The sequence below is a fragment of the Furipterus horrens genome, unplaced genomic scaffold (genome assembly GCF_987537825.1).
Source record: "Furipterus horrens unplaced genomic scaffold, mFurHor1.1.pri manual_scaffold_10, whole genome shotgun sequence".
Lineage (NCBI taxonomy): Eukaryota > Metazoa > Chordata > Mammalia > Chiroptera > Furipteridae > Furipterus > Furipterus horrens.
Genome location: NW_028327180.1, coordinates 47,918,132 through 47,945,578, shown reverse-complemented (window position 1 = coordinate 47,945,578; position 27,447 = coordinate 47,918,132). Strand labels below are relative to the sequence as shown.

General features: G+C 46.8%; 1 protein-coding gene across 1 annotated transcript; it reads right to left on the bottom strand.

The window, feature by feature from the left end:
• PGPEP1 (pyroglutamyl-peptidase I) lies at positions 1-27,447 on the bottom strand. The gene is made up of 5 exons (XM_090289986.1): positions 27,354-27,447; positions 25,402-25,454; positions 4,159-4,275; positions 2,786-3,018; positions 1-339 (listed from the first exon to the last, which is right to left on the bottom strand). The coding sequence occupies exons 1-5, from the start codon at positions 27,385-27,387 to the stop codon at positions 147-149; spliced, it is 630 nt and encodes a 209-aa protein (XP_090146112.1). The 5' UTR covers positions 27,388-27,447; the 3' UTR covers positions 1-146.

Below are 27,447 nucleotides of genomic sequence, written 5' to 3'. Positions count from 1 at the left end.
TTCAAATCAATCAGTGCTTTTGTGGAGAAAAAGGGAGAGGAAGTATGCAGATTGAAATAGTTGATCCAAATCAGATCCCCAGGTGAAAGGTCTGTCCCCTCGTGGGGTCCCTGGTGGGACAAGGTCTTGGGAGGTCTGAGTGATTTTCAGTGTTTGTGGCGACAGTTGATTTTGCCTTCTGACTGCTCCAGGACACCCAGCATCTCCTCGATGATGGCCCGCAACGCCCTGCCCAGCTGGTCTGCGTTGTACGGCTTGCCCAGGGGAGGCACGTGGACAAAGGCTGAGCGGCCGTGACTCTGGTACAGAGAGGTGTAGTAGGTGAAGTCGCAGAGATATCTAAGCCACAGGGCAGAGGGGGCAGGAAAGAGATCAAAACACCGTCAAACTAACAGGACAGCCTCCATCCAAACTCCCATAAGACATCCAACCTCACCAGAAATCCACAGGAGGGAAGGAATACTGCTGCTTCTCCCTCCCCAGGTTGGCAAAAAATGTAAAAAAACCTGGTAACTCCCAGTGTGGGTATGTACGTGGGGAAGTAGGCAGTGTGAAATACTGCTGGTGGGGATGAAAACTGCCCCAGGGGAAGGCAATTTTGGCAGGCTGGCAAAATGACAAATGCACTGTCTTTACAAACTATAGTTCCAGTTTTTAGATTTCACCTTGAGAAGCCATCTGCACAAGTGCACAAGAAAGATAAAGTGTTCACTGTGGCGTTATGTTTAATGGCAGGAGGACAGGAAGCAACATGCTAGGGTCTGAATGTTTGTGTCCCTTCCCCCCCACAAACAAAATTCATATGTTGAAGCCCAAGCTCTCGATGGGATGGTATTAAGAGGCAGGGGTCTTTGAGAAGTGAAAGTCCTCATCAGTGGGGTGAGTGCCCTTACAAAAGAGAACCCAGAGAGCTCTCTTGCTCTTCCCACCATGTGAGAACATAGCAAGCAAGAAGGCAGCCACCTGGAGCAGGACCTTCATCAGAACACAACCATGCTGGCGCCTTGGTCTTGAACTTCCCAACCTCCAGAACCATGAGCAATACATTTCTGTGGTATTTTGTTATAACAGCTCAAACAGACTAAGACACAACCTAAAGGTCAACTGACAGAAAAATGGCTTAATAAACTCTGGTTTAGCCACATGATGGAATACTATGCAACCATTTACAAGGCCTGTAGGAAAGCCAGAGGAAGACAGAGAACTAAGACCCAGTCACGTGTCCATAACACTCAGGAAAATCCATGCCACATAACCCCATCCACATAAAAGCAAAGCAAAACAGGACAGAATCCTAAAGCAGCATGCCTAGTGTTCTTTACATGTATGAAAAAATGTAGGTACAGGAGGTTTCATAATTTAAGTCTCTGACTTAACAGAGGGATCACTACAGGGAAGGAGACATGGCAAGATAATTTTTCACAATGGGAACATATGAGAACATATTCCAGAATTATCTGTGCAATTTAAAACCAGTTTGTTTTTTAAAGATTTTATTTATTTTTATAGAGAGGGTAAGGAAAGGAGAAAGAGAGGGAGAGAAACATCTATGTATGGTTGCCTCCTGCATGCCCCCAACTGGGGACCTGGCCCACAACCCAGGCACGTGCCCTCACTGGGAATCGAACCGGCAACCCTTTGGTTCACAGGCCAGCACTCAATCCACTGAGCCACACCAGTCAGGATATAAAACTAGTTTTAAAAGAGACTGATAATAAATTCAGTCACACCTACGTTCAGTCAGTTAACTGAGCTTGTCATCTACTGCCTTTGGGCTGGAGAAGTGTACGAAGTATTGAGAAATAAAGGAACCCAGTGCTGAGAGGGAGTAGAACAGAAGACACAACTTGGTTTGGGAGGCTGAGGAGGCGTCCCTAAGGATGTGACATGTTGGAGCTGAGACCTGAAAGAGGCCTTATTAGAAGGAGGTAAATTTGGGCAGAGGCCATAGCAAGTGCAAAGGCCCTGTGACTACAGTGAGCTTGGTGTGAGGGACAGGAGGAGGCTGATTTATGGGTCTGGAATGCAGTGGATAGGGAGACTGTGGAGGCAGATGAGGGTGGACGAGTGGGTAGGGACCAGACCATAAAGCACCTAGGGATGGTGGGGAGAGGTGCAGTGGGAGCTTTAGGAGGGATTAAGCAAAGAAGGGACAGCATCTGACTTAAATTTATAAAATATCTTGTTATAGTTTCCCTCCCAAATTCACGTTCACCCAGAATCTCAGAATAAGACCTTATTTGGATATGGGGGTTTTGCAGATCTACAAGCCAAGGAATGCAAAGGGTTACCAGCAGCCACCATAGGCCAGGAGAGAGGCAGGGAACAGATTCTCCCACAGAGCCTAGAGAAGGGACGAACCTTGCTGACACTTTGATTCTGGACTTCTTGCTTCCAGGGCTGGGAGAGAATAAATTTCTGTTGTCCTAAGCCACCAGGTTTATGGTTTTGTTATAGCAGCCACAGGAAACTAATATAGAAACAAACTGCTTGGAGGACAGTCCGGGTTGGAGTGGAGGTGGCAGGAGGAATGCCAGGGACTTGACTGAGCACTGTTATGATGGGAGATGGCAGGGGCCTGTGTGGGAAGATGTGGGCAGGTCCATATGTAATGAGTTTCAGAAGCAGAATTAGTGGGGCCTGTTAAGTGTATGTATTTTGCTCTGTGGTTTGAGAATGGTGAATGCTCAGCCCGCTGAGGCCAAAGTCAACACACTTGGCTTGCTCAACACCAGCCAGGTGGAGGAGGAAAACCCATGGTCACACCAACCCTATGGTGCCCTACCTGCCAGCATCTTGAGAGATGGTCACTGACACATCCAGGCCCAATGTAGTGACCCTCTTACACACAGCGTCCATGTCGATGATGGAGTCAATGCTTTCAGGCCCATCTTCCACGCAGCACTGGGAGCCAGGGCAAAAGCGGCAGTTGTCCAGTCCTTTGTAGCCCTTGTTGTGGCCACACTTTTCCAGTGTGACTGTGGTGGCCATGCCCGACACACCCACATGCACCACTAGCTGCGGACAGATAGACAGGACTTAACAGGGTCAGCCTATGGGACTAGGGAAGCCCTCAGGTCAAGGAGAGGGAAGCATTCTCACTAGACTCCACCTGGGGTTACACTGTTTCTGACCTCTTGCTGCTGGAATAGACCCTATAGTCACTACTGCAGAAAGGTATGAGGGATGCCAAGTGAAACATGTAAGGATGTGAAACATGCAAGATATTTGCTGCAACTTTTTTTAGTAAACTTAGAAAGATTTTTTTAAAATTTATTCTTATGTTTAGAGAGAGATTAACATCGGTTTGTTGTTCCACTTATTTATGCATTCATTTGTTGATTCTTGCATGTACCCTGACCGGGAATTGAACCCCTAACCTTGGTGAATTGGGATGACACTCCAACCAACTGAGCTACCTGGCCAGAGCCACTGAAGCTTTTAATACAATCAAGTACTGGAAACAACATAATTAGCCATTTGTAGGGGTTGGCTAAATAAATCATGAACTACTATGTAGCTGTTAAAATGCCCAGAGCAATTCTATAAGGAATGACCTTTAAGACATATTGCCAAATTCAAAGGACAAGGTATAACTTCCAGGAATCTAGCCTAAAAATAATCAAAGATGTACTAATCTTTCAGTGGCCATTTCAATGTTATTTAGAGAAGTGAGAAAGAATGTGGAAACATGTGGCACACCCAATAATAAGAGAATGGTTATATTAATTACTAAAAATTACCCACCAATTAAAATAATGTTTAGGGAGAATTTTTAATGACCAAGGTGATTAAATGCTCATGATAAAATATTTATAAAAAGTAGGATACTAAATTGAATACAGTTTAACTTCAACTATCAATTATTGGTGTGTATGTGTATATACAGAAGGGACATTGTAAGAAAATATGGAAACATTTAAAATACAGGCAGCCATGGGCCACATGTGGCTGGTACAAGTTGAGATGTCCCATCAAGTGTAAAACATACCAGATTTTGGAGACTGGGCACAAAAAGATGTAAAATGTCTCATTAGTGAGTTTTTAAAATGTTGATTACATGTGATGGAAGCAAGAACAAAGCCACACAAATCATCCTGGTGTGGGGTGCTCATCTGCAGGTCCTGATAAGGGAGCACCTGCCTTTGCCTCACTCACCTGTGGGCTATGCTTCTCCCACAGGGCAGGGATGAGTCTCTGAACTGTCTTGTACTCAACTGGAATCTCATACACATGCAGGTCCACGCTGTCACCAAGCCCCAGCTTCTCTAGCTCCTGAAAGCAAGAGGAGAGGGAGTGTCATGGCATTAGGTGAGGGGTGCAGGGACAATGTGTTCCCTGGGGATAAACTGCAGAAAACAGGCGGGTCTCCTGACTGTGGGCAGAATGGGTAGGCAAAGTGTGCTGGTCCACCCTGAAGCTCTTTCCTCATCCCCTCCCCCACCCACTCTCCTCGATCTATGCGTCCAAGAGCAGCAGGGATGTGGCGCTGTGGCCCCTGCAGCTAGGCTCTGGAGGTTTGAACCCTGTCTGTGTGACCTTGGGCACTTCACTTAACCTCTCTGAGTCTCAGTTTGCTCATCTGTAAATGGAGGTAAGAGGTACTTACCTCACAAGGTGGTTATAAGAATTAAATGAACAAATTCAGACTTTAAGAGTTCCAAGCAATGTTCAAATAATGTTGCCTACTGTTACTACTTTTTGTTATTACCCTTTCCCCTGTTACATCTGATATGAATTATTTATAGACTCGGTGCATGGTACATAGCAGGATCTCAGTATACATTTACAGAGGCTCCCCAACTTCTCACAGAGCCTCTAACCATCTTGGGCATGAGGTGGTTTAAGAACATCATGAATCATACACAATGGGCTATGGATAACTGCATCCACTTTTCTGGGGAAACACCAATGCTTTCCACCAAGGATCCAGCTGTTAACTCACTGCGGGCAGAGCCTACCACCTGGCTGGCCCAAGGCAGAGCGCACAGCAGGCCCAGAACCAGGTGTGATTTACTGTAGGAACAGTGATCCTGCCAGCCCGGACCCAGAGGTAGAGAGGTATTTGGGGCTGAAGATTTCAGCTCAATATGAAAATCTGGGCATTTTTCATAGTGTAAGAAACAAGGACATAGTGACTCCCAAACCAGTAGAAAATCATTAGTAACAAAGGGCAAATGTAATTAGAGGGTCTTAAGGGACATCCTGAAGGGGGAAAGATAGTCATCACCAGACAAAGGGAAAATGGGAGAAGGGAGTTGACAGTAGTAACATATTTACAAATTACAAAAGGGGCATTTAGATAATCGTGTTAGATTGTAACTCCGGAGTAACCAGTAATGGAGAAACGGGGGAGAAGGAGAGGGTACGGGACCTAATCGCATTACTAGAAAACCAGTTTTCTTTGTCTACTTGGGGGGCACATTCTCCTGGCTGAGGGTGCGCCCGACTCTGCAGACTTATGAATAAACGCCTTGCTTTGCTGCTCAAGTTCTGTGTCCCGGTTTTTATTGTGAGCATTTTTCACAATTTGGGGGCTCGTCTGGGATCCTACGCCTGTGTGCGGGAAGGGGCTCTGAGCCAAGGCGGGGAGACGCATCCTGCCCGCTTTTGGGTGACTCGCGTGACCCAGGGCCCACCCACCTCACAGTGTCCGGAAACGACCCAATACTTCTTGTTGGGACAGCTGTGGATCGACGCAGGGGGGAAACAAAAGCAAACACCGCGGCAACCAGGCAACCTCGTGCACGGGCCAAGGTAAGAAAATTAGGTTAATTATTGCCTTTGTGGTTGGGCATCCTCGGGAAGCTGATTGTGTGTGCGGCTGGGATGTGTCTCAAGACACGAAGCGAGTGTGGAGTCCCAATCCATGATTCCATTCTCCCATGAGGGAAATAGCCAGAGACGGACGAAGCATCTCGGGCTGTGCGCAAAGTCTCTGTAAGAGGGTTGAGCACACAGGACTGTATACAAGAAACTTCCAGTAAGGGAGGTTGAGTATACAGGGCATGGATAGAAATTCTCCGGTATAGGGGGATTGAGCTCACGGGGTCTATGTTCAATAAATCTCCGGATTCAGCCACATGAATCAGCTGAGGATGGGAAATAGAAATTCTAGGCCTAGGGAAATTAAAAGGGGTGGGGCCAAGGAAGGCCCCACAGACATTTCACCCAACAGTCCATTAGGGAGAATGTTAGAGCACTGGGGAGAGGATCCCGGGACCAAAAGCAAGGAAAAACAGACAATGGTAAAATATTGTTGTCTCCTTTGGCCAAAGGAACCTGTTTAGGGGAAATCTGTCTTCTGGCCCCAATTTGGGTCTGATGATTGTTGGGTTTGTCAAGCCCTGGTCTTATATGTGAGTGATCAGGCATCAGCTTCTAAGGAAGAGAAGGAATATGCTCTCTGCTGGTTGCAACCTACCAGCAGGTCTACAGGTCTTCCCTGTAAATGAAAAAAAAAATATAAAGCCTGGGACCCTCTGTCCTGTCTCCCACCACCTTATGGCCCTGACCAGCTGGTGGCCAACTGGGCGGAGGCAGCGCGGACAGACAGTACAGATGGAAGAGGCCAGGAACACCTAGCAGATACCCCACCATATCTGCCCCCATGACACCTATGGCGCCGGTGGGAACTTATTCTAGATTAAGAAAGGAATTAGAACAATGTAAGCAAGACCTAAAGAACTTCCCCATTCCCTCAGAGCAGCCGATGTTTCCCCTCAGGGAGGTCCCCATAGGTCCAGGGCAAATTGGATATGTCAATGCTCCTTTAACAAGCACTGAAGTCAGAAATTTCAAGCATGAGGTGAAGTGCTTGATAGAGGATCCCCTTGGACTGGCGGAACAGCTAGACGAGTTCCTTGGACCCTGCACATACACGTGGACAGAATTAATGTCTATTCTAGACATCCTTTTTAGTGGAGAAGAGAGGGGAATGATCAGATGGGCTGCTATGAGGATATGGGAAAGAGAACACCCTCCTGGTCCGGGAGTTGTCCCAGCTGAACAGAAGTTCCCTGGTGTAGATCCTGAGTGGGATCATAACAGGCCAGGAGATAGGACTCAGACGAGAGACCTTAGGAGTCTCATCATCAAGGGAGTTAAAGAGTCCGTCCCTAGAACACAAAATGTCTCAAAGGCATTTGAGATACAGCAAGAAAGAAATGAGGCTCCATCTGTGTTCCTACAGAGGCTCAGGGACCAGATGAGAAAGTATTCTGGTCTAGATCCAGAGGATGCTGTAGGGCAGGGACTCTTAAAGGTCACCTTTGTAACAAAAAGCTGGCCAGATATTAGTAAGAAATAACAGAAGGTAGATGGATGGAATGAAAGAACGATAGAGGAACTCCTCAGGGAAGCTCAGAAAGTGTATGTTAGAAGAGAGGAGGAGCAGAAGCAGAAGGCCCAGATTATGGTCTCAACCATTGAGAAAGTTATCCAGGGGAAACAAGGACTAGAAACACTGAACAGAAGGGGTTGCCAGGGCCCAAACAAGGGAAGCCGCCAACCGGACTGGCAATGGGAAAAGAAAGTCTTTTACGCCTGGGAATTGTTACAGGTGTGGGAAACCCAGCCATATTAGACGGGAGTGTCCTGACCTCCAGAAAGAGATCTTACAAACCTCATGACTTCTGCTGAGGAGTTGGGGTGTTAGGGGATCTTTTTAAGCAGATCCCACCAAGAGCCCTTGATATATTTAAAGGTGGGACCCCATAAGGAAGAAACTACATTTTTAATAGATACCGGGGCAGCCAGATCATCTTCAACTTTTCGACCACAAGGAATAGACTTTTCTGAGGAAAAGATATTAGTGTCAGGGGTAAAAGGGGAGAGATTTCAAGTGCCAGTTTTCCAGAAAATGCAATTACAATTAGGAGAAGAATTAATTAAAGAGTCTCTTCTATATGTCCCTGAGGCTGGGATAAATTTATTAGGCAGAGACTTAATTGTCAGGCTAGGCCTAGACCTTGGGGTAGAAGAGGGACAAATTAAGGTCAAGCTACATCTCTTAACTGAAGCAGAACAGCAGATTGATTCTATAGTGTGGGCTAATGAAGAAAATCAAGGGGGGCTGAAGATTGCTCCATTTGAAATTGAACTACAAAAACCGGGGGACTGTCTGCAGACGCCAGTACCCCATTTCCAATGAGGGAAGAAAGGACTTACAGCCTGTTATTCATAAGCTCCTGCATGATGGGCTTCTGGAGCCATGTATGTCCTCCTATAACACCCCCATCCTCCTCATCAAGAAATCTGATGGCAGCTACCGGCTGGTCCAGGACCTAAGAGCCATAAACCAACTTGTCCGGACCTGCCATCCTGTCGTCCCTAACCCCTATACTCTCCTTAGCAAAATCCCCTTTGAAGATAAGTGGTTTAGTGTAATAGATCTCAAAGATGCATTTTCGGCTTGCCCTCTTGCTCTAAAAAGCAGAGACTTGTTTGCCTTTGAATGGGAGGACCTAACCACTGGAAGGAAACAGCAATATTGCTGGATAGTCCTGCCCTGGGGCTTTACAGAAGCTCCAAATCTGTTTGGCCAAGCTCTTGAAGAAATCCTTACAGAATTCCTTCCAGTGGGACACACTCAATTACTGCAATATGTGGATGACTTACTCCTCTCTGGTCCTGACCAAGAGGAAGTGAGACTCTCTACTATTTCTCTTCTAAACTTCTTAGGTTAGAAGGGATTGCATGTGTCTAAGGAGGAACTGCAATTTGTAGAACAAGAGGTAAAATATATTTAGGCCATCTAATAAGTGCAAGAAAGAAAAAAATCAGCCCTAAGAGGATAGCTGCTATTACTACTTTTCTCTTACCTCAGACTAAGTGAGAATTAAGGAAATTTTTAGGGCTAACAGAGTACTGCAGGCTCTGGATAGTCATACGCCCAGAAAACCAGATTATTGTATTCAAAACTGTTAGAACAAGAACCAGATCCTCTTCAGTGGATGACTGAGGGGATAAATACGGTTAATGAGCTAAAACAAGCTCTAGTAACCGCCCCAGTTTTAGCCCTTCCTTCCTTCCTTCCTTCCTTCGAGAAACCTTTCCACCTTTTTGTCACTGTGGATCAGGGCACGGCACTCAGGGTTCTGGCTCAGGAGTGGGCTGGAAAGAAACAACCTGTTGCCTATCTCTCCAAACTCCTCGATCCAGTTTCTCGAGGGTGGCCAGAATGCATCCAGACAGTGGTCGCTACAGCTTTGTTAGTAGAAGAAAGCAGGAAATTGACCTTCGGGGAGCCTCTCACTGTAACCTCTCCTCATCAAGTCAGAACAATTCTAAACCAGAAGGCAGGGCGGTGGTTAACTGACTCCAGGATTCTTAAGTATGAGGCCATCCTCCTAGAAAAGGATGATTTTTCTCTCTCTCAAAGCCCAAATCTGAACCCTGCTAGCTTCCTTTGGGCAGGAGAAGAGGGGACTCAGGAGGCTTTAGAGCATAACTGCCCTGATGTTATAGAATACCAGACTAAGGTCAGACCAGATTTGAGAGAAAAGCCCTTACAGGGTGGACAGTCCCTTTTCATCAATGGCTCTTCCTGAGTAATCAATGGGAAAAGGCATAATGGATATTCTATTATTGATGGGGATTCTCAAGTGCTTTCTGAGGGAGGGAGGCTGCCTAATAATTAGTCTGCACAGACATGTGAACTCTATACTTTAGGGCAGGCATTGAAATTACTAAAGGACCAGGAAGGAACCATCTATAAGGACTCTAAGTATGCCTATGGGGTAGCCCATACCTTTGGAAAAATTTGGCTAGAACAAGGAATAATAAATAGCAGGGGGAAAGAACTAGTACATGAAAAACTAGTCAAGTCAGTCCTGGATGGCCTCCTACTCCCTGCAGAAGTTGCTATAGTCCACACCAATGGACATCAGACTGTGGGATCATATGAAGCTAGAGGAAATAGGCTGGCTGATAATGCAGCAAAGCAGTCTGCATTACAAGGAGAAAGTAAAGTCCTCTACCTGGTTCCGTGTCGTCCCCCCCCCCCCACCCCTGGAGTCAATAGCTGCTACCTTTACCTTGGAGGAAATAAGATTAACTCAGGTAGGAGCCTCGAAAGATGCAACCGGGAAGTGGAAACTCCCAGATGGGAGGGAGATGCTGAGTAAGTAGGTCCTCAGGTAAATGATGATAATACTGCATCAAGGCAGCCATTGGGGACCTCAGGCCCTCTGTGACACAGTTTTCAGACAATATGGGGGATTTGGAATTTACACTATAGCTAAGCAGATCTGCCGTGGATGCCTCATATGCCAGAAGGTAAACAAACAGGCAGTACGAAAGCTGCAGGCTGGGGGAAGGCCACTAGGACTCAGGCCCTTCCAGAGCATTCAGGCTGATTTTACTGAAACGCCAAAGGTGGGTCATCAAAAATTTCTCTTAGTTATAGTAGATCATTTCTCTGGGTGGGTAGAAGCCCTTCCACTTCCATCAGCCACAGCAAGCAAGGTGGTTAAAGTAATCCTTGAACAAATTATCCACAGATTTGGCTTAGTTGAAAATATTGACTCAGATAATGGGAGTCATCCCAAGTGTTAAAGGGCATTATGAATAGTCTAGACATCAAATGGGAATATCATACCCCCTGGCACCCTCCTTCCTCAGGCTGAGTAGAACACATAAACCAGACCCTAAAGAAACAACTAAATTGATCCTGGAGACCAAGTTACCACAGACCAAGTGTCTTCCATTGGCTCTCCTCAGGATCAGGACAGCTCCTAGGAAGGATATTGGGATATCACCCTACGAGTTCCTATATGGACTCCCTTACCTAGGAAAGATGACTGAGCTACCCACCCTGGAGACCAAAGATCAGTTCTTAAAGAAATATATATTGGCTATTTCATCTACCCTTGCCTCTCTCAAAGCGAAAGGTCTCCTTGTCCAGGCCCCACTGCTAAAGTTCCCGGTTCACTGCTTCCAGCCTGGCGACGAGGTCCTGATCAAGTCCTGGAGAGAAGAGAAACTTCAGTCCACGTGGGAAGGACCATTCCATGTGCTCCTGACCACCAAGACTGCCGTGAGAACTGCTGAAAAGGGGTGGACTCATTACACTAGGGTAAAGGGACCCCTAGAAGAAAAGGCAGAGGCTAAGTGGGAAGTAACCTCAGAGCAGGGGAGGGACCCTCTGAAGTTAACTCTCAGGAAAAAGTCATGTCCCTTTGGTGGGGTTGTGGGCCCTTTATAACGCTCTGCTGGATAACAGTCTCCTTCCAGGGTACTTTGGGCTGGGTCAGGCCAATAACCCTAATTATTAATGTAACTGAAAGTACAAATCCTCGAACTCTGAAGTTTGATGCATGCCAAGTTTTGTCTTGTGGGGACCTTACTTATCAACGCTGGCTGTCATCTCAGGAAAAATATCTCTGTCCCTATCTTGAAAATAATGAAATTCTTACATATTTAGAGAACAGCCCTTGTCCTACCTGGGAAGATATCTGGTGGACAACAAAGCCCGGTGGGCAAACGGCCACTCCCCCTGAGCAAGTAAAACTCCTCCTGCCTAAAGTAACTTTAAGCAAAGGAGCTCCTCCCCCAAACTGCCAGCCTCTCCAGTGCAACCCTCTTCTTCTAACACTTAACCAGCCACAGGTCTTAAGTCAGGAACCCCATGTGGCTACCAGAGTTTATGGCCTAGGAGCTGATGTATCTGGTATAGATCCAGTAGGGTGGCTAGGTCTTCACTTAGTGACAACTCCTCCTTCCCTAGAAAATCTAACTTCCCCCAGCCGGACTCCAGAAACACCTCAGAAAAGACCCCAGAATGATCCAGCCAAGGTAAAAGTTTTTGAGGTGTTAGATCTCAGCCAAACCTTAGAGATAGAGACTGGGTATGGGGACGCAAATGCTTGCGTAGAATGGGTCAAATTTACCATTAAATCCCTGAATAAAAGCAACTGTTATGCTTGTACCACAGGAAGACCCCAGGCACAGGTCGTACCATTTCCACTAGGCTGGGACTCTGACCCCTTGGGAATGGCCTGTATGCTCACCCTCTACCAGGATGAGAATGCATGGGGAAATGAGACTTGCAGAAGCTTGTCTCTCCTCTTTCCCTCTATAAGGAGTAATGGGACTCAATCCCTCCCTTCATTCTCAGTGGGGCCCATGAATTACTCTTCTTGCCTCTCTAGGTGGGAAGCGAATTCCGGTACCCCTGTGGGAGAACTCCTAACATGCACTCATACCAGAAACGCAAGCTGCCTTCACAGTGGGGCAGGCAACTATATTCCCCTCCGAATCCCCAGAGCAGATGTCTGGTGGTATTGTGGGCAGAGGAGTCTCTGGAAAATCCCACCTGACAGGTGGAGTGGAACCTGTGCCCTGGTTCAATTGGCTATCCCATTTACCTTAGCATTTCCAAAACCGGTCCAGACTGCCCCTGCTAGGAAAAAGAGGTCAATGACGCCTGGTGGATCCTTTGATCCTCATCTCTATATTGATGCCATTGGGGTCCCTAGAGCAGTTCCAGATGAGTTTAAAGCTACAAATCAGATAGCAGCAGGGTTTGAATCAGTGCTCTTCTGGTGGTCGACCATTAATAAAAATGTTGATTAGATAAATTATATTTATTATAACCAGCAGAGGTTTATCAATTATACTAGGAATGCTATAGAAGGAATTGCTCAACAGTTAGATGCTACCGATTGAGTGGCTTGGGAGAACAGGATGGCACTGGATATGATGTTGGCAGAAAATGGAGGTGTATGTGTAATGCTCAGGGGACAGTGTTGCACCTTTATCCCTAATAATAGAGCCCCTGATGGATCTATCACTAAGGCTCTGCAGGGACTAAACTACCTTAGCAAATAAGCTAGCAGAAAACTCAGGTATTGACAATCCCATAAAAGCATGGTTAGAAAATTGGTTTGGCAACTGGAAAGGAATGATCTCATCAGCTCTTGTATCCCTTGTCGTGGTAGCAGGTGTCCTCACAGCTTTAGGTTGCTGTATTATTCCCTGCCTCAGAGGTTTAGTTCAGAGACTAATTGAGAGTGCATTAACTAAACAAATGCCAGCAACTTTTCATAATCTCCTCCTCCTACAGGCCAAAAGGAATCCTAACTATGAGGAAGAAAGTCAAGAAATCCTCTTTAGATTTGCAGGGATAAATAGAATGGTTTGAGTAGTCAATTTCCCAAGAGAATTGTAAGAAATGAGGACATAGTGACTCCCAAACCAGTAGAAAATCATTAGTAACAAAGGGCAAATGTAATTAGAGGGTCTTAAGGGACATCCTGAAGGGGGAAAGACGGTCATCACCAGACAAAGGGAAAATGGGAGAAGGGAGTTGACAGTATTAGCATATTTACAAATCACAAAAGGGGCGTTTAGATAATACCGCAGGAGTAACCAGTAATGGAGAAATGGGGGAGAAAGAGAGGGGAGGGAGAGCTAATCGCAGTACTATAAAACCAGATTTCTTTGTCTATTTGGGGGCGCACATTCTCCTGGCTGAGGGTGCGCCCAACTCTGCAGACTCATGAATAAACGCCTCGCTTTGCTGCTCAAGTCCTGTGTCTCGGTTTTTATTGTGAGCATTTCTCACAACAGTGAAATTAATACTCCAAATAGTGATTATCAGTAGGGCTATTTCACATTATTCTCAGATCTCACGCAGTGGTTTGAAAATGTTACCACTGGCAGACATTATCCAGTTCTGTGGGCGGCTCCCAGGTGAACCATTTGTGTGACTGGCCTCACTCTTGCAGAGGCTTCAGGATTTCCTTATCTGGTTGCTTTGACTTTGGTCTCCACACTGTCCCAACTCCACACCCAGTCACTGCAGTTTATGCCAGACAGTAGCTGATGCCTAGAAAAGCAGGTCCTTCCACTGATAGATAATTCCAAATTGCTCCCCAGAGAGGGTGCATCAGGTCATCTGGAAACATGGACACCTGGAGGATGGGTGGGGCATGATGGGTGCATGTGTGTGCGTGTTGGGGCGCATCTCAAATGCCAACACCAGGAACTGAACCCCATCCCTGTCGCCAAGCCCAGTGACATGCCAGACCAGGAAGGACTCCCAGGGAAATCCCATAGCTGGACAGATGGCTGGGGGTGAGGGTGAGGGGATTATGTTTTGTGTGAAATTTATTTTAAAACATTAAAATATACTAATGAGAAACTCTGTAAAATATTTCATTTATCCCACAATCATTTTTCTTGATTATTCATATTTTTATTCTTCGGGTTCCCTTTCCATTTAAGCCTCAGCTTCCTGGACTGTGCAATGGAATCAGAGAACACATTCTTTAAAGGATTTGAGGATTCAGAGACAGAGCAGGCACAGCTCACCAGCATGCAATCATGTTCCTACTTGACTATTGCTTTCCACCCAGTCAAACCCCTGAGAAGCGCTGGAGGTTTTAGATCTGTGATTACCATTTCAGCTCCCCATTTCATAAACATTTACCCAGTTTCTGCACACTGGAGTGATTACTATGGCCACATAAATATGGACACCACCACTGACTTGAAGTTCCCTGGATACGCCTGAGTTTTGTTTGGCAAATTGATTTGGAAACGAACTCCCACTGTCTTCTGCTCCACACTGCCCCAGGCTCCCTGACCCCCAAGGCAGAATCTAAAATCGTATTGATAGGGGAACTCAAGAGTTAAGATTTTAGCTTCAGTTATAGTTGATAGCCTTGAGTGATTAATGCAGGTGGAAAACTATTATTCCAGAAACTGGAATGCATGACCTATGTGACTCCAGGAGGTCAACAAACAATTTAGCCTTTGTGTCCCAGGAGTCTGAGCCATTGTGTTCCAGGGCGAGACCTTCCTTGACACAGATAAAGAATTGTTGATCAGCAGATAAAGAAATACCAGGAAAATCACTGCAGGACTGTGACTCTTATCTGATTAACCTCTTTCCAAACCCCTTACCTAACCTTTCCTTATCCCGTAAAAATGTTGGCTCGAGATGTTAAGATGGTTTTTAAGGGTACATAACCCACCATCCTCTCAGATTTCTGGCATCTGAATAAAACACCCATAAAGATTCAATCCCTGTCTCTACTTATTGGTTCTGGTAATGACAGGCAGCAAAAACAAAGACTTTTCTGGTTTCCCTTTCTGGTGACTCTGGTAGGATACCTTCAGAACTCTCCGGTTTCACTTTCTGATGACTCTGGTGGGATACCTTTGAGACTCTGGTAAGTCTGGGTATTTAGCTGCCTGGATTGGGGGGCCCTGGGGTGTGGATCTGGAGATGCCCTAACAGTTGCCAAGTGATTTCACTTGGGGACTGTCCTCTGATTCTTGGCACTCCCCGTCACCTTCACTTTCAATTGAATCACTGCACTTTATTGCAGTTCCAGGTCATGCCTTAGAACTGTCATCAGGAATTAAGTGTCTCCTGATTTGTGTGATATTACAGAGCTCTGTCTGATAGAATCCGGAGTAGGGAAAGTCTCTGTTCCAGGAAATGGACCTCTGGGGCAAATTCTAACCTATGCTTATGAACATAAGAAAAAAAATTATTTTTTAATCGTAAAACTGCTTGGCTTATGTATAACCTGGACTCCAGAGAACACTGGCCACTGAAGGAGTCTTTAAACTACTATACTATACCGCAATAAGAGTTGTTTTGTCAAAGATCAGAGAAATGGGACAAAATACTTTATGTATGGGCTTTTATGACTTTACATAATAAAGATGCAGAATTAAAAGGCAATAGGTTAATGGTCCAGAGAAAAGGGAATTTGCCTTTGGCAAATGGCAGAAGCTCAGAAGAGAGGGGCTGGGAAAATCCAGATGGCTGCTGCAAGCATGGTCAGGTTTCCCATGGCCCCTCCAGCCCTGGAGGGTCCTCCTGCTTACTCAGCTGAGGGAGCCAGAGGAGGTGACCCTGAACTGGCCTCTCTGTCCCAAACCTATCAGGGAACCAAATTCGGTGAAGGACAAGTCCCTTCTGAAGCAGGGCAATCATACTGCAAGGGAAAAGGGCACTGGAAAAATGAGTGCCCCAGGCAAGGGGAAGGGTCAGAGTCTGAGAGCTCAGGTAAAACCAACAGTGGGAGGATAAATTGTAGAACTTTTTGATTGATACTGGAGTGAAATACTCCATGGTCAATAAACTTCTAACTGAAATTTCTAGAAGCCCTGAAAGCCAATTTTTCTTAAAGCCATTAGAATGTGCTGCAGGAGATACAGTTTTTCTTTCTGGGAAGGGATTTGTTGTCGAAACTTGGTGCTCAAATCACTCTTTCTCCAGAAGAACAACAGCTCCACCTATAGGTCCTTCCAGAGCAAGCCTGGCAGTTCCTTATGAAACAGGAAGAAGGGAACAAGCAACCCCAGCTAGAAGAAATTGAGAATCAGGTAAACCCCATTGGGTGGGCTGCTGGAAGGCCAGGGAGGGCTAAGTGAACCTCCCCTGTTAAAACTGACCTTAAACCAGGGGCAGGGAATCCCAATAAGAGAATTTAGAAGGAATACGCCCAATAACTCAGAAGTTTCAGGACTATTGACTCATTTGGCCCTGCCACTCTCTGTACAATACAAGACTTAAGGGCAATAAATGGCATTGTACCAAACAGTATATCCAGGGACAACCTCTGGTATTCAGTATTGGATTTAAAAGATGTTTGTTTTTTTTTTTTTTTTTGCATTCTGGTTGACCAAGACTCTCAAGGGTTGTTTGCTTTTGAAGGGCAGAACCCAGAATCTGGGTTCAAGACACAGTACTGATGGACAGTCTTACCACAAAAGTTCAAAAAATCCCCCATGACTTTTGGGGAGACCTTGTGCCAGGACTCAAAAGATATAGCCCTGGCTGGTGAAGCTCAGTGGATTGAGTGCCGGCCTGTGAACCAAAAGGTTGCTGGTTCAGTTCCCAGTCAGGGCACATGCCTGGGTTGCGGGCCAAGTCCCCAGGGTGTGTGCAGGAGGCCACCACACATTGATGTTTCTCTCCTTCTCTTTTTCCCTCCCTTCCTCTCTCTCTAAAAATAAATAAATAAAATCTTAAAAAAAAAAAAAACTATCTACAACTAGAACGAGAAACTCTGTTATGCATCATTTAACTAATTCTGTAGCTACCCTGAACCATTTGGCATCTTGTGGCAGCACATAAAGTAGCAGCACAGAAGACCCTGTAAGGTCTGGATACCACTAACATCCTTGCCCTCCTCTCCCTTCATCTCCCTTTTGCTCAATCCCCTCTGGCATGAGGTCTCCCACATACTAGGCTCAATCCTGCCTCAGGGCCTTTGCACTGTCTGTCCCCTCTGAAGAGAATGCTCTTTTCCCTCACTTTCTGGTTATTTGACTTTTCTTTAGCCTTCATATTTCAGTTGGCTTCCCATCCTGAGAAGACTGCTGGATGCTCAGCTGCCTTTGCAAACTCTCAGCCCCACAGGCTAGCTAGCATCCTTGCCACTGCACAGGACATGCACACAGTAGATGCTCCTGAATGTTGGCTGAACAACAGAGCATCTCAAGCTTGGATTGAGAACAGAGACCTCCGTGACCCTGCAAACGTACTGGACCCTGCTGAGGGTGCCTCATCTTCCTCAACTGTAAACGGGGGTTTGGACTAGCTGCTAGCTGGGACCCTCCTTCCTTTTCATCCTTTCTTAATTTAAAAGTAGATCCTCACTACTCACAATGACCATGCAGACCTATACGCACCTGAGAAAAAATGCAGTATTTATTTTTACATCAATTGTTTTCTTTCGCAATTGTGTTTTCTCCACTGAGCAGGTCGTTTTGGATATCTAACTGCATGGTAGATTTTGTTCCTTTCCTTTTCCCTGTGGCATAATATTCCATCTTGAAAACTAGCTGTCATTGACTTAAACGTTCCCCTACACTGGAATATTTAAGTGGATTCCAGTTTTCAATTATAAGTTATGCTGCAGCAAACATCCTTGTGCATATTTCTTGCACAATATGTAAGACATAAAAGGTAAGAAGTGGCCTTGCTGCAGTGCAAGATCAGTACCTATTTACGAGCAAGTGATACTGTCAAATCAAAGCTGCTTTCTGACCTTAGACTCAGTATATCCTAGAGACGTGGGGGGATGGGGGAAACCCTCAGGGTTTATAAATAATCTTGCCCTAATCCCCAAGAAGAGACTCACTGAGCTCTTTTCAATCTTAAAAACAAATCCAATAACACCAAAAGCACAGATATTTTTTAATAGAGAAATTATACCCCATTAAAAAAAAAGCTTTTGTGCAAAGAACACAATCAACAGAGTGAAAAAACTGAACACGGAATGAGAGAAAATATTTGCAAATCACACATCTGCCAAGGGGTCAATAATATCTAGAATATATAAAGAACATCTACAACTCAGTAACAACATTGACAAAAACTAACCCAATTTTAAACCAGGCCAAGGACATGAACAGACATTTCTCTGAAGAAGATATTCAAATGACCAATAATATACACACAAAAAGATGCTCGATACAATTAGTCATTAGGGAAATTAAAATCAAAAGCACAATGAGATACCACCTCACATCCATCTGGATAACTTTTCTCTTTCTCTTTTTTTTTTTTTTTTTAAAGGAAAATAAGTGTTGGTAAGGATGTGGAGAAATTGGAACCTTTGTGCACTGTGATGTGTGGTGGGAATATAAAATGGGCAGCCACTGTGGAAAACAGTATGGCCATTCCTCAAAAAAATATTTTTTAAAGGTTTTATTTTATTCTCATGTGAGAGGGGAAGGGAGAGAAAGAGAAAGAGAAACAGCGATGCAAAAGAGAAACACCGACTTCTGGCCAAGATGGAGATGTAGACAGACACGCTGGACCTCCCTCCACAACTAAGAAAGAATACAACTACCTCAAAACTAGAAACAACCAGAAGTTCCAAAAAATCAAACTGCATGGAAGTCCAGCAAACAAAGATATAAAGAAGAAATGCTCATCCAGACAGGTAGGAGGGGCAGAGCTGGGACAGAGAGGACGCGGTGTGGTGGTGGCAGCAGCGGTAGGTCAGCAGAAAGCACAGTCACACGTTATAAAAAGTGAGGAGGGACACTTGGGGAGTGTTCCCAGCTCTTCACCAGACCATGAAGCTCACAGTCCCAGCACCCAGGGAAATCAAGCCTCACTGTTTTTGACTGTGCAGACCAGTGGGGGTTGGGGCGGAGGCAGAAACTGCCGGTCTCTCAGCAGAGTCCACTTGTTTAAAGGGCCCCCCCACAGACCTAGAACGTCTGCAGACCCACCCACTCTGGGAACAACAGCCAGGGAAATAGCTAGAGAGCCACCAGTTCCATATAGAAGTGGGAGAAGTGCTTGGAAAAGGGGCGAGTGCTGGGCAAGCAGCATTGTTCCTTCTCAGACCCCTCCCCCGCATACAGCGCCACAACGTAGTGACACAGATTGCTCTGTACTGCTGAATCCCTAAGGCTCCACCCCTTACAGCATAACAGGAGCAAGAGCTCTACCTAAGACACAGAGGCAAACACACACAGGAAACTTTCGGCCAAGATGGAGGCCTAGACTGACATGCTCCATCTCCCTCCACAACTAAGAAGGAATACAACTACTGCAAAACCAGAAATAACCAGAACTTCCAGAAAATAAATGGAAGTCCAACATATGAAGTTATAAAGAAGTGGTGCTCGTCTGGATGGGACTGTGAGGCCCGGAGCAGGTGAGGACGGAGGAGGAGGCTCCTGGTCTCTTGGCAGAGAGTGAGTGGCAGTAATCCATCTTGGACCCCTACCCCCACAGAAAATGCCACAGCGTGGCGAGAAGGGTCGTCCAGTAGTGACGAGTGCACAGGGCTCTGCCCCCTATAGCTTAGGAGGTGTGACAGCACCCTGCCCAAGAAGGAAAGATAAACAAAACGGCCAGAATGGCAGACTTAATTATTGAAATGCCAATCACGCAGCTAACCAAAAAGCAAATAAGGGACTTGACCAATGAACAAATAGAGAATCTTTCTGAGGCTCAGTTCAGAGCTATAGTCATAAGGCAGCTTACAGACCCAACAGTGGGACTTAATCAAGACAAGGAAGGAATGAAGGCTAGTCCTGCTGAAATGAACAAAAATACATACAAGACAAGCGGTGAGGAAGGGAAAGACAGGGATCAAATCAACAAATCAGAACATAGGGAGGGAACAAACAGTCAACTGGTGCAGAAAGAGGAAACGAAAAGTGAGCAAAATGAGGAGAGGCTCAGAAACCTCTGGTACAGCTATAAGCGAATGAATATTCAAATTATAGGATTGCCAGAAGGTGAAGAAGAAGAACTAGAAATTTAAAAACTATGTGAAAAAATAATGAAGCAGAACTTCCCTAACTTGGGGAAGAAAATGGACTTACAGGTCCAGGAAGCAGAGAGAGTTCCAAAAAAACTGGACCCAGGGAGAAGCACATCAAGACACATAATCAAAATGTCAAAAGTTAAAGATAAAGAGAGTATCTTAAAAGCAGCAAGAGAGAAGAAGAGAATTACGTACAAAGAGGTCCCAATTAGACTATCAGCTGATTTCTCAAAGGAGACTTTATAGGCAAGAAGGGACTGGCAAGAAATATTCAAAGGAATGAAAAGCAAAAACCTACAACCACGATTACTCTATCCAGCGAAGCTGTCATTCAGAATGGAAGGGCAGAGAAAGTGCTTCCAAGACAAAGTAAAACTGAAGGAGTTTATTAGATCCAAACCACTGTTATATGAGATGTTAAAGGGACTTGTTTAGAAGAAGGAGGATCAAAACCACGAACATTAAAATGAAAACTGTATCACAACAACCAGCAGCAGAAGCTAGGGAATCGAAAGAAAGGCAAACTAAGTAGGCAACGAGAGTGGGAAAAGAATTATAGGTATGGGGAACATTATGGGGGGAGGTCAGCAGGGAGGGGGAAGTGAGGAAAGGGAAGGAGGTGATGCAGGAATTAAGAAGCATAGTAGGAGGGAGTGAAGTAGACAGGAAGATGTTGAGAAGAACTATATACACAACCAATGGGCATGGACTAAGAGGGAGGACAACTGGAGGGAGGGAGGGTCACAGAGTGGAGGGGAGCAGAGGGAAAAGAAATTGGGCCAACTGTAATAACATAATCAATAAAATAAAAATAATAAAAATTTAAAAAATGATTAAGAGGTAAATTTTGCATTATGTATATTTTAGCACAATAAAAATGGCTTAGAAGTCAAGAAACATTTTAAATTATATTTATCTTCTTATCTGTTTCTTTACAGAGAGAAAATTCGGGGACTCTGGGCATGAAAAACTTCTTTGCACTACTCTTGTAACTTGTCAAAATTTTTTTTTTAGTTGAAAGGGGATGAAAATGGTTGCCTCCTTTCCCCACAGGGCTGGGAGGAAGTGTCTCCAGCAAAGACCTTGTCATGGCACAGGGTCCTTACACCCAATGAGCCATGATCCCTCTGTTCTTACCTTCCTGTCTTCTACTGTTTGTTTTTTTCCTGCCCCCACCCCCCATGTCTTCTTCCTGTGGCCCTGGCAGCCTTTTCTGGCCATAGAAAATAGGGTGAAAGGCCAGAAATTAAAAGAATCCATCTCTCAGGCTGAGTGAGGATTTAAAAGGATTATCTTCATTTGTTCAGTTTCAGTTGGGAAGTTGTCCCCAAACTGAGACCCTCATAAGCCCAAGCAAGTTAATTTGGTGGCATCACCTCTGAGAGCAGAGAGATCAAGGAAGCTGCTAACTTGATTAGTGATCCATCCCAGGAATCCTCTCTGGGGAACAGAAACCTTCCCAGTGGCCACCATGATATGTGATGTGCTACGGTGGATTCCAGGTTCCGGCAGCTGACCCTCCCTACAAACTCTCTCTGCCCTCTTCTACAGCATTAGCCCGACAGCCACTTGCCCATGTCATCTTAGTGGTAGGAAATGAGCTGGGAGCCACAGAATGAGTCACCAGCATGACCTAACCTTTGCTCCTCATGTCCTCTGGGTGCCCACCTAACCCCTCCCCAACTGGGGAAAAAATTTAAGCTATGAAAACCACCATCAAAGAATACGCACACGCACACACCTTGTAGCCAGCAGCCCCATAGTGAGGCATATACCTCTTCACAAATGATCCTGATAGGAGCATCACTACTGCTTTATTCTTAGGGAGTGCTCTGACTGGGTGGCTCAGTTGGCTGGGCATCGTTCAGCAAAGCAAAAGGTCAGATGTTTGATTCTCAGTCAGGGCACATGCCTGGGTTGTGGGTTTGGTCCCTAGTTGGGGCACGTATGACGCGAGAGGCAACCAATCCATGTTTCTCTCCCCACGCCCTTCCTTTCCCCTCTCTCTCTTAAAAACAAAAAATATCCTTAGGGAGCAAACCCTGAAGCCCCCTAATGCCAATGTCAACAGGAGGAGGGGGTAAGTCAGGAAGAAGACAGTTGCCCCCCTGCACCAAAGCAGGCTAAGCAAAAGCAACCAACACACTCGGGTACAGAGGCTGTGCCATACGTTCAAGCCAAGCAAAACTCCTCTATGGTGACTAAGCTCAGGATGGCAGCTGTCCCTGGGGCAGGATGGGGAGGCAGGAGGGAACTTCTATATTGATCAAGGTATTGGAGACATGGGCATAAATACTTCTCTCCAAAGTGATGGAGACAATGAAGATCAGTACATGTGACTTTATGCAAATTATCCCCCAATTTTAAAAAGGGCAATGAAGGTCAAAGAGCAGCTATTAAGTTCATCTGAAGTTACGAGGAGTAGCCTGTAATCTCACTAAATTCTTTGCTTCTGAACACTTTCTGTCCCAATGGACCAACTGGTTCTCCTGGGGGGCTGGCAGCACACCCCAAGTCCCGCAACAATGTGCAGGGGGCGCCAAGCACACTCCGCGAATGGAAGGGAATGGGTGCCCCAGACAGTGCATTGTCTACACCCTGTCTACCTGACAGGACTCCACCGTTAGGACTCGTCTGACCGATTCCCTTGACCCCACAACAAAGACACCTTTTGTTCCCTGGTTAATATCCTTAGCAGGTCTGTCTAGACTCACTGTGGCAGTAATTGTCCTGTGATGTCACCAGGACCTGTGACCGGGCTCCTTCTTGCCTGCTCAGGCAGGGAATACTCCAGACAGCCCCAAGCCAAGGCGTTCCTGGCCCTTGAGACCTACACCCACCTGGGCCTCCTGGGAAGAGAGCCCCAAAGCTGGTTTCCCATAGCATGTGGGAGAGACAGGAAAATGAAAAACAGTCTCTCCTGCAAGAGGTGCTGAGGGATACCACTCTGGGGAAAGACCACAGTGGGGGGTGACCCCTCAGTCCCAGGACTCTCATCTCCTGATGTGGCTGGTGGACGTCGTTCACCCTGGGCTGAAGAAGGAAGGTCATGTGAGGGAAGGCGAGCGAAAGACAGAGACAGCGAGAGATGGAATAGGAAAGGGAGAGACTCACAGAGAGGCCAAGAGAAACAAGATGGAATGGGAGAGAGAAATAGAGATAAAAAGAGACAGACGGATGAAGAGAGAAGAGGGGAATCAGACAGGGAGAGACGTTAGCCGGTCCCGGAGAGAGAAGGAGGGGTTCCTTCTACAGATGGCAACTTGGGCTTCTGAAAAATCAGTTGGGACAGAAAGTAATGCTGCTCACTCTGCACAACCAAACCCCCATCTTCAGCCTCAGGTGAGAGACATCCTCTGCCTGTGCAGCCGGAGTCTGGACCACACTGAGCACACTTGAGGTCTCTTCCTGAGGTATGGATTTGCCCTATCCAACAGCTGCACTCTTTTCACAGGCAAATCTGTTATAACCAGGCCAACTAAAAAGCACCCACAGGAGCTCCGAGCAACCCCTGGGTAGGTCGCAGACTCGAGAAGTCCATTGATGTAGTGTCAAGCACAGGTAACTTACCTGTGATGGCAGTGAAGTCAGCAGACAGGATTACACCTTGGGGAGGGGGGTAGCTTCGAGGGGCACAGGGGTTCTGAAAAGAGGAAGAACGGGAAGGGGCTGGAATGTTCTAAATCTTGATCCTAGATGCAAGTGACACAGGTGACGCACAGGTGCCTGGGAATAAAATTCCATGGAGTCACACAGGCACAAGCATTCAGAGGAGGGCTGTACCACTGCAGTTTTGTTTTTTTTTAAACAGGGAAACAATCAGATCAGATCTGGGCAGGTTAGTGTCTTTTTAGCTGGGGAATGATGGAGAATCTTCCCTTGTTCATAAACTTGAGGAAGAAAATTGAATCTTCCAGAGGCAAGGACTGGAGAGATGAGCAACTGAAACAGAAGGGATATTTCCCCTCAGGCAACAGGATGAAAGCAGCCATCCCCCTCCATCTGAGTCCCAAAGCCGGGGGGTGGTTTCCAAAGATTGTTTAATTGATTTTTCTCCTATTTAGATGCAGATCATCATGTCTGGGGCCCAGGAATTCAGACACATGGCTTTGTGTCCACTCAGCCCCATGAAGGCTTGGGTCTGAAACTCGCACAAAGCCAGACACACACGTCTTCAGAAACACGCTGTTTCCTTTTTGTCTGGGGCTCCAGGGAGCGGGTGCTATGAGCAAGGCTCGGACATGCTCCCATCTGCGGGGTCCTGGGGATTCCATCCCTCTGTCTCACTCACAAAATGGGATAAAATTTTTTTTAAAAAGAAAAGTGGCCCAGATTTTTGAGGTCTGGAGTATGGGTGATAAAAAAGGTGGGGACTCCAGTTAGGGGCTGACCCATTAAAGTTTCAACTTGGATTTTTTTTCCTCCAAATTCATAGCTCCAGAGTGGAAAGCAGGCACCTTAAATCAAACAGCTAATGGGCTAGGATTAACACGAATTTGGCTCCGGTCTCTGCAGATCTGATTTATATATGGAGAAAAGTTTTCTCTCTTTCTCTCTGCCCATTGTTCCCTAGTCTGTCACTCCAAATGCCCCATCTGACAAAGAAACTGGAAGGCTCACTGGCTGACACCCTGCTCAGGACAGCAGGAAAGATCCCCCTAGACCCCCTGCCAATATGCAGCCTTCTCTTTCCCCAGCTGCCGGGAGGTACCAGTGAGGGTCACTGCACCCCCCTATATGGTTAATACATCCCCCAATATCCCTGCCTGGTGTCCCCAAAACCTGGCTTGGGCATGGAACACTTCTGAGGCAATGCCGCTCTGTTCTTTTTGGCTGTATGACTTCAGATAATTCTCTTAGGGCCTCAGTTTCCTCATCCGTAAAGTGGGTGCAGGAATAACTGCTCCTAACCAGGGGTTGTTAGGAAAATTCAGAGTGCTGGGCTGCAGAAAATGCTTGGCTCAACACACATAAGCTACAGCAGCTGCAACCTGGAAGATGGGCACATCAAACTGAAATAGTTCACGGGAAGCTTCACAGGAGATGTTCTTCCTGTAGATTCTTTCCTTTCTTTGGTGCCAAATATGGCCTGCGGGAGCCCAGCCGCACGACTCATTTCTACCCTTTGGATCTAAATTACCTGGACTGCAATCCAGCTGGCATTCACGGTGTGTTCCCCAAAAGGACCAAACCCTAAAAAAAAACAGTAAAAGCAACATGTCACCACAGAGTGGCCCTTCCCGGCCTGCCTAGGGTCAGGTGCTGCTTCCATCCGGAAGAACAGAGCAAGGAGCTGCAGGAGCAGCTGACACCAGGGACAATGCTGGGGGCCTGTCCTGAGTTCTGGGGCACATCCCGTGGTGCTTCAGAGCTGCCCCCCACCTACACACACTTGTCTGCTCTTAACTGAAGCTGGGTGTCCTTTTCTGTCCTTACTTTCATGTGATTCTTGTGCCTGGCAAAAGGCCAGTGGCCTCCTTTTGCCCCAGAAAAGGCTGGTCTTGCTTCCCTCTCAACTTCCTCCCATCCTTGACCCAATATATAATTATTTTATCACTGCCTTCCTGTGGGGCCTCTACCCCATTTTGGAAATGCAGTGGGCTGTAGGCACTCTGTGAATTACCACCAAATGAAGAAGGTCCTTAAGAGGCACATGTGGGTGTCTCCCAGGCCAGGCTGTCCAGACACCATCCCACCACCCTCCTCCCATGTGCTCATGCTCCAGCCCCATTTACAAGCCAAGACAGTCACCCAGAAATGTGCTAAGTGCTCTGTGTGCATTGTAGCATTCAGCCTCACTGCATCCCCTTTCAGGAAAAGGTGTTTTCTGGGCCCATTTAACAGGAGCCAGACTGAGGCCCCAAAAGGTTAAGCCAGATGCCCCAGGTCAGACAGGGAGAAGATGAAAGAGCTGGGATTCAAACCCAGACCCATGAGTCCATGGCTTCCCTCTTCTCATTACCCTGTCACCCTGCCTAAAATATAAACATCTCCAAGAGGGGCTGCCCTGGAAGCATGGGTCACTACAGTTGGGCTGAGGGTCCCAAGTAGTGTCAGGGCACTAGGAACGATGCTGTGCCTTGGAAGAGCTGTACTCCATCCCCCAAAATGAGTCAGGACCTCTCTACTTCCTCCCTTCTCTGAGACTCAGTTTCCCCTTCTGCAAAATGGAGACAGTTGTCATGAACTCATGCAAGGAAAATGCTCAGTCCATAGCTGCCTGCATAGTCAGCAAGAGAGTAACAAATAACCAGATATAGGAGGGCTGCAAGGGGTGGTGACCCTCCCCCAATTGCACACACCTGTTAGTCAGGTGAGTGGCTTCTTTCTGGGAATCCCGGGTCACAGAACACTTGTGTGAACCTTATCTGGATTTTGCACTGGGACTACTCCAGAAGGTGAGTCAAAATGACCCCCGGCAGAAGTTAATGCCCACGTGGTCCCAAGTCTCCTCGAGGAGGAAGAGTTACTTTAGGGCAGTTGGTGACAGCGGGAGGCGGGCTCACCCACAAACAGCCTGGGCAGAAAAGATTTTGACCAAGACAGTCCCTAGGACAATTAGGAGAGTGGACGGGCAACTAAGATCCCCCGAGTTCCACCTGGCCTTCGCAGGGGAAAGGGATGGGGAGCAGCCCCCCATTAGTGCAGGACTGGGGAGCAGTGGCTGTCAGGAGGTTCATCTATCACCCGGCCACTTCCTGCCCGCAAATCGGCCTTTGTCCCCTGGGGCCGGGGGTGGGGACAGGCCCAACTTCGGGAGGGGTAGGGAGGAGGAGTCCACTCCAGTTCACCCTCCGGGCAGAAGGAACTGGCAGGTGCCCGTAGGGTCACAGTGTCCACCCTGGGAAGGAAGAATGCCAGAGGAGCCTGCTCAGCGCGGAGAACTCGATTGGATCCCCACACACTTTGCTGCCCTGACCCAGACACTGGAACCACTGGGGCGCCCTCTTCTTCACTTTTCTACGTTGCACGGACTGATCTGAGCTACCGTGGGCGATGACATCTTCCAAACGTGACACGACTTTCCATCACCTGCCCGGCCCGGGTAACTGCGCTCCACCCCCGGGCCTGACCGCCGCCATCAGTACGTACCCGTCACCACCACCGCCTTCCGGGGCTGCTCCATTGCGCTCTGGCTGCGCCTCCGACCGGCTGGGGCCCTGACTGGCGCCGTTCTACGCCACCG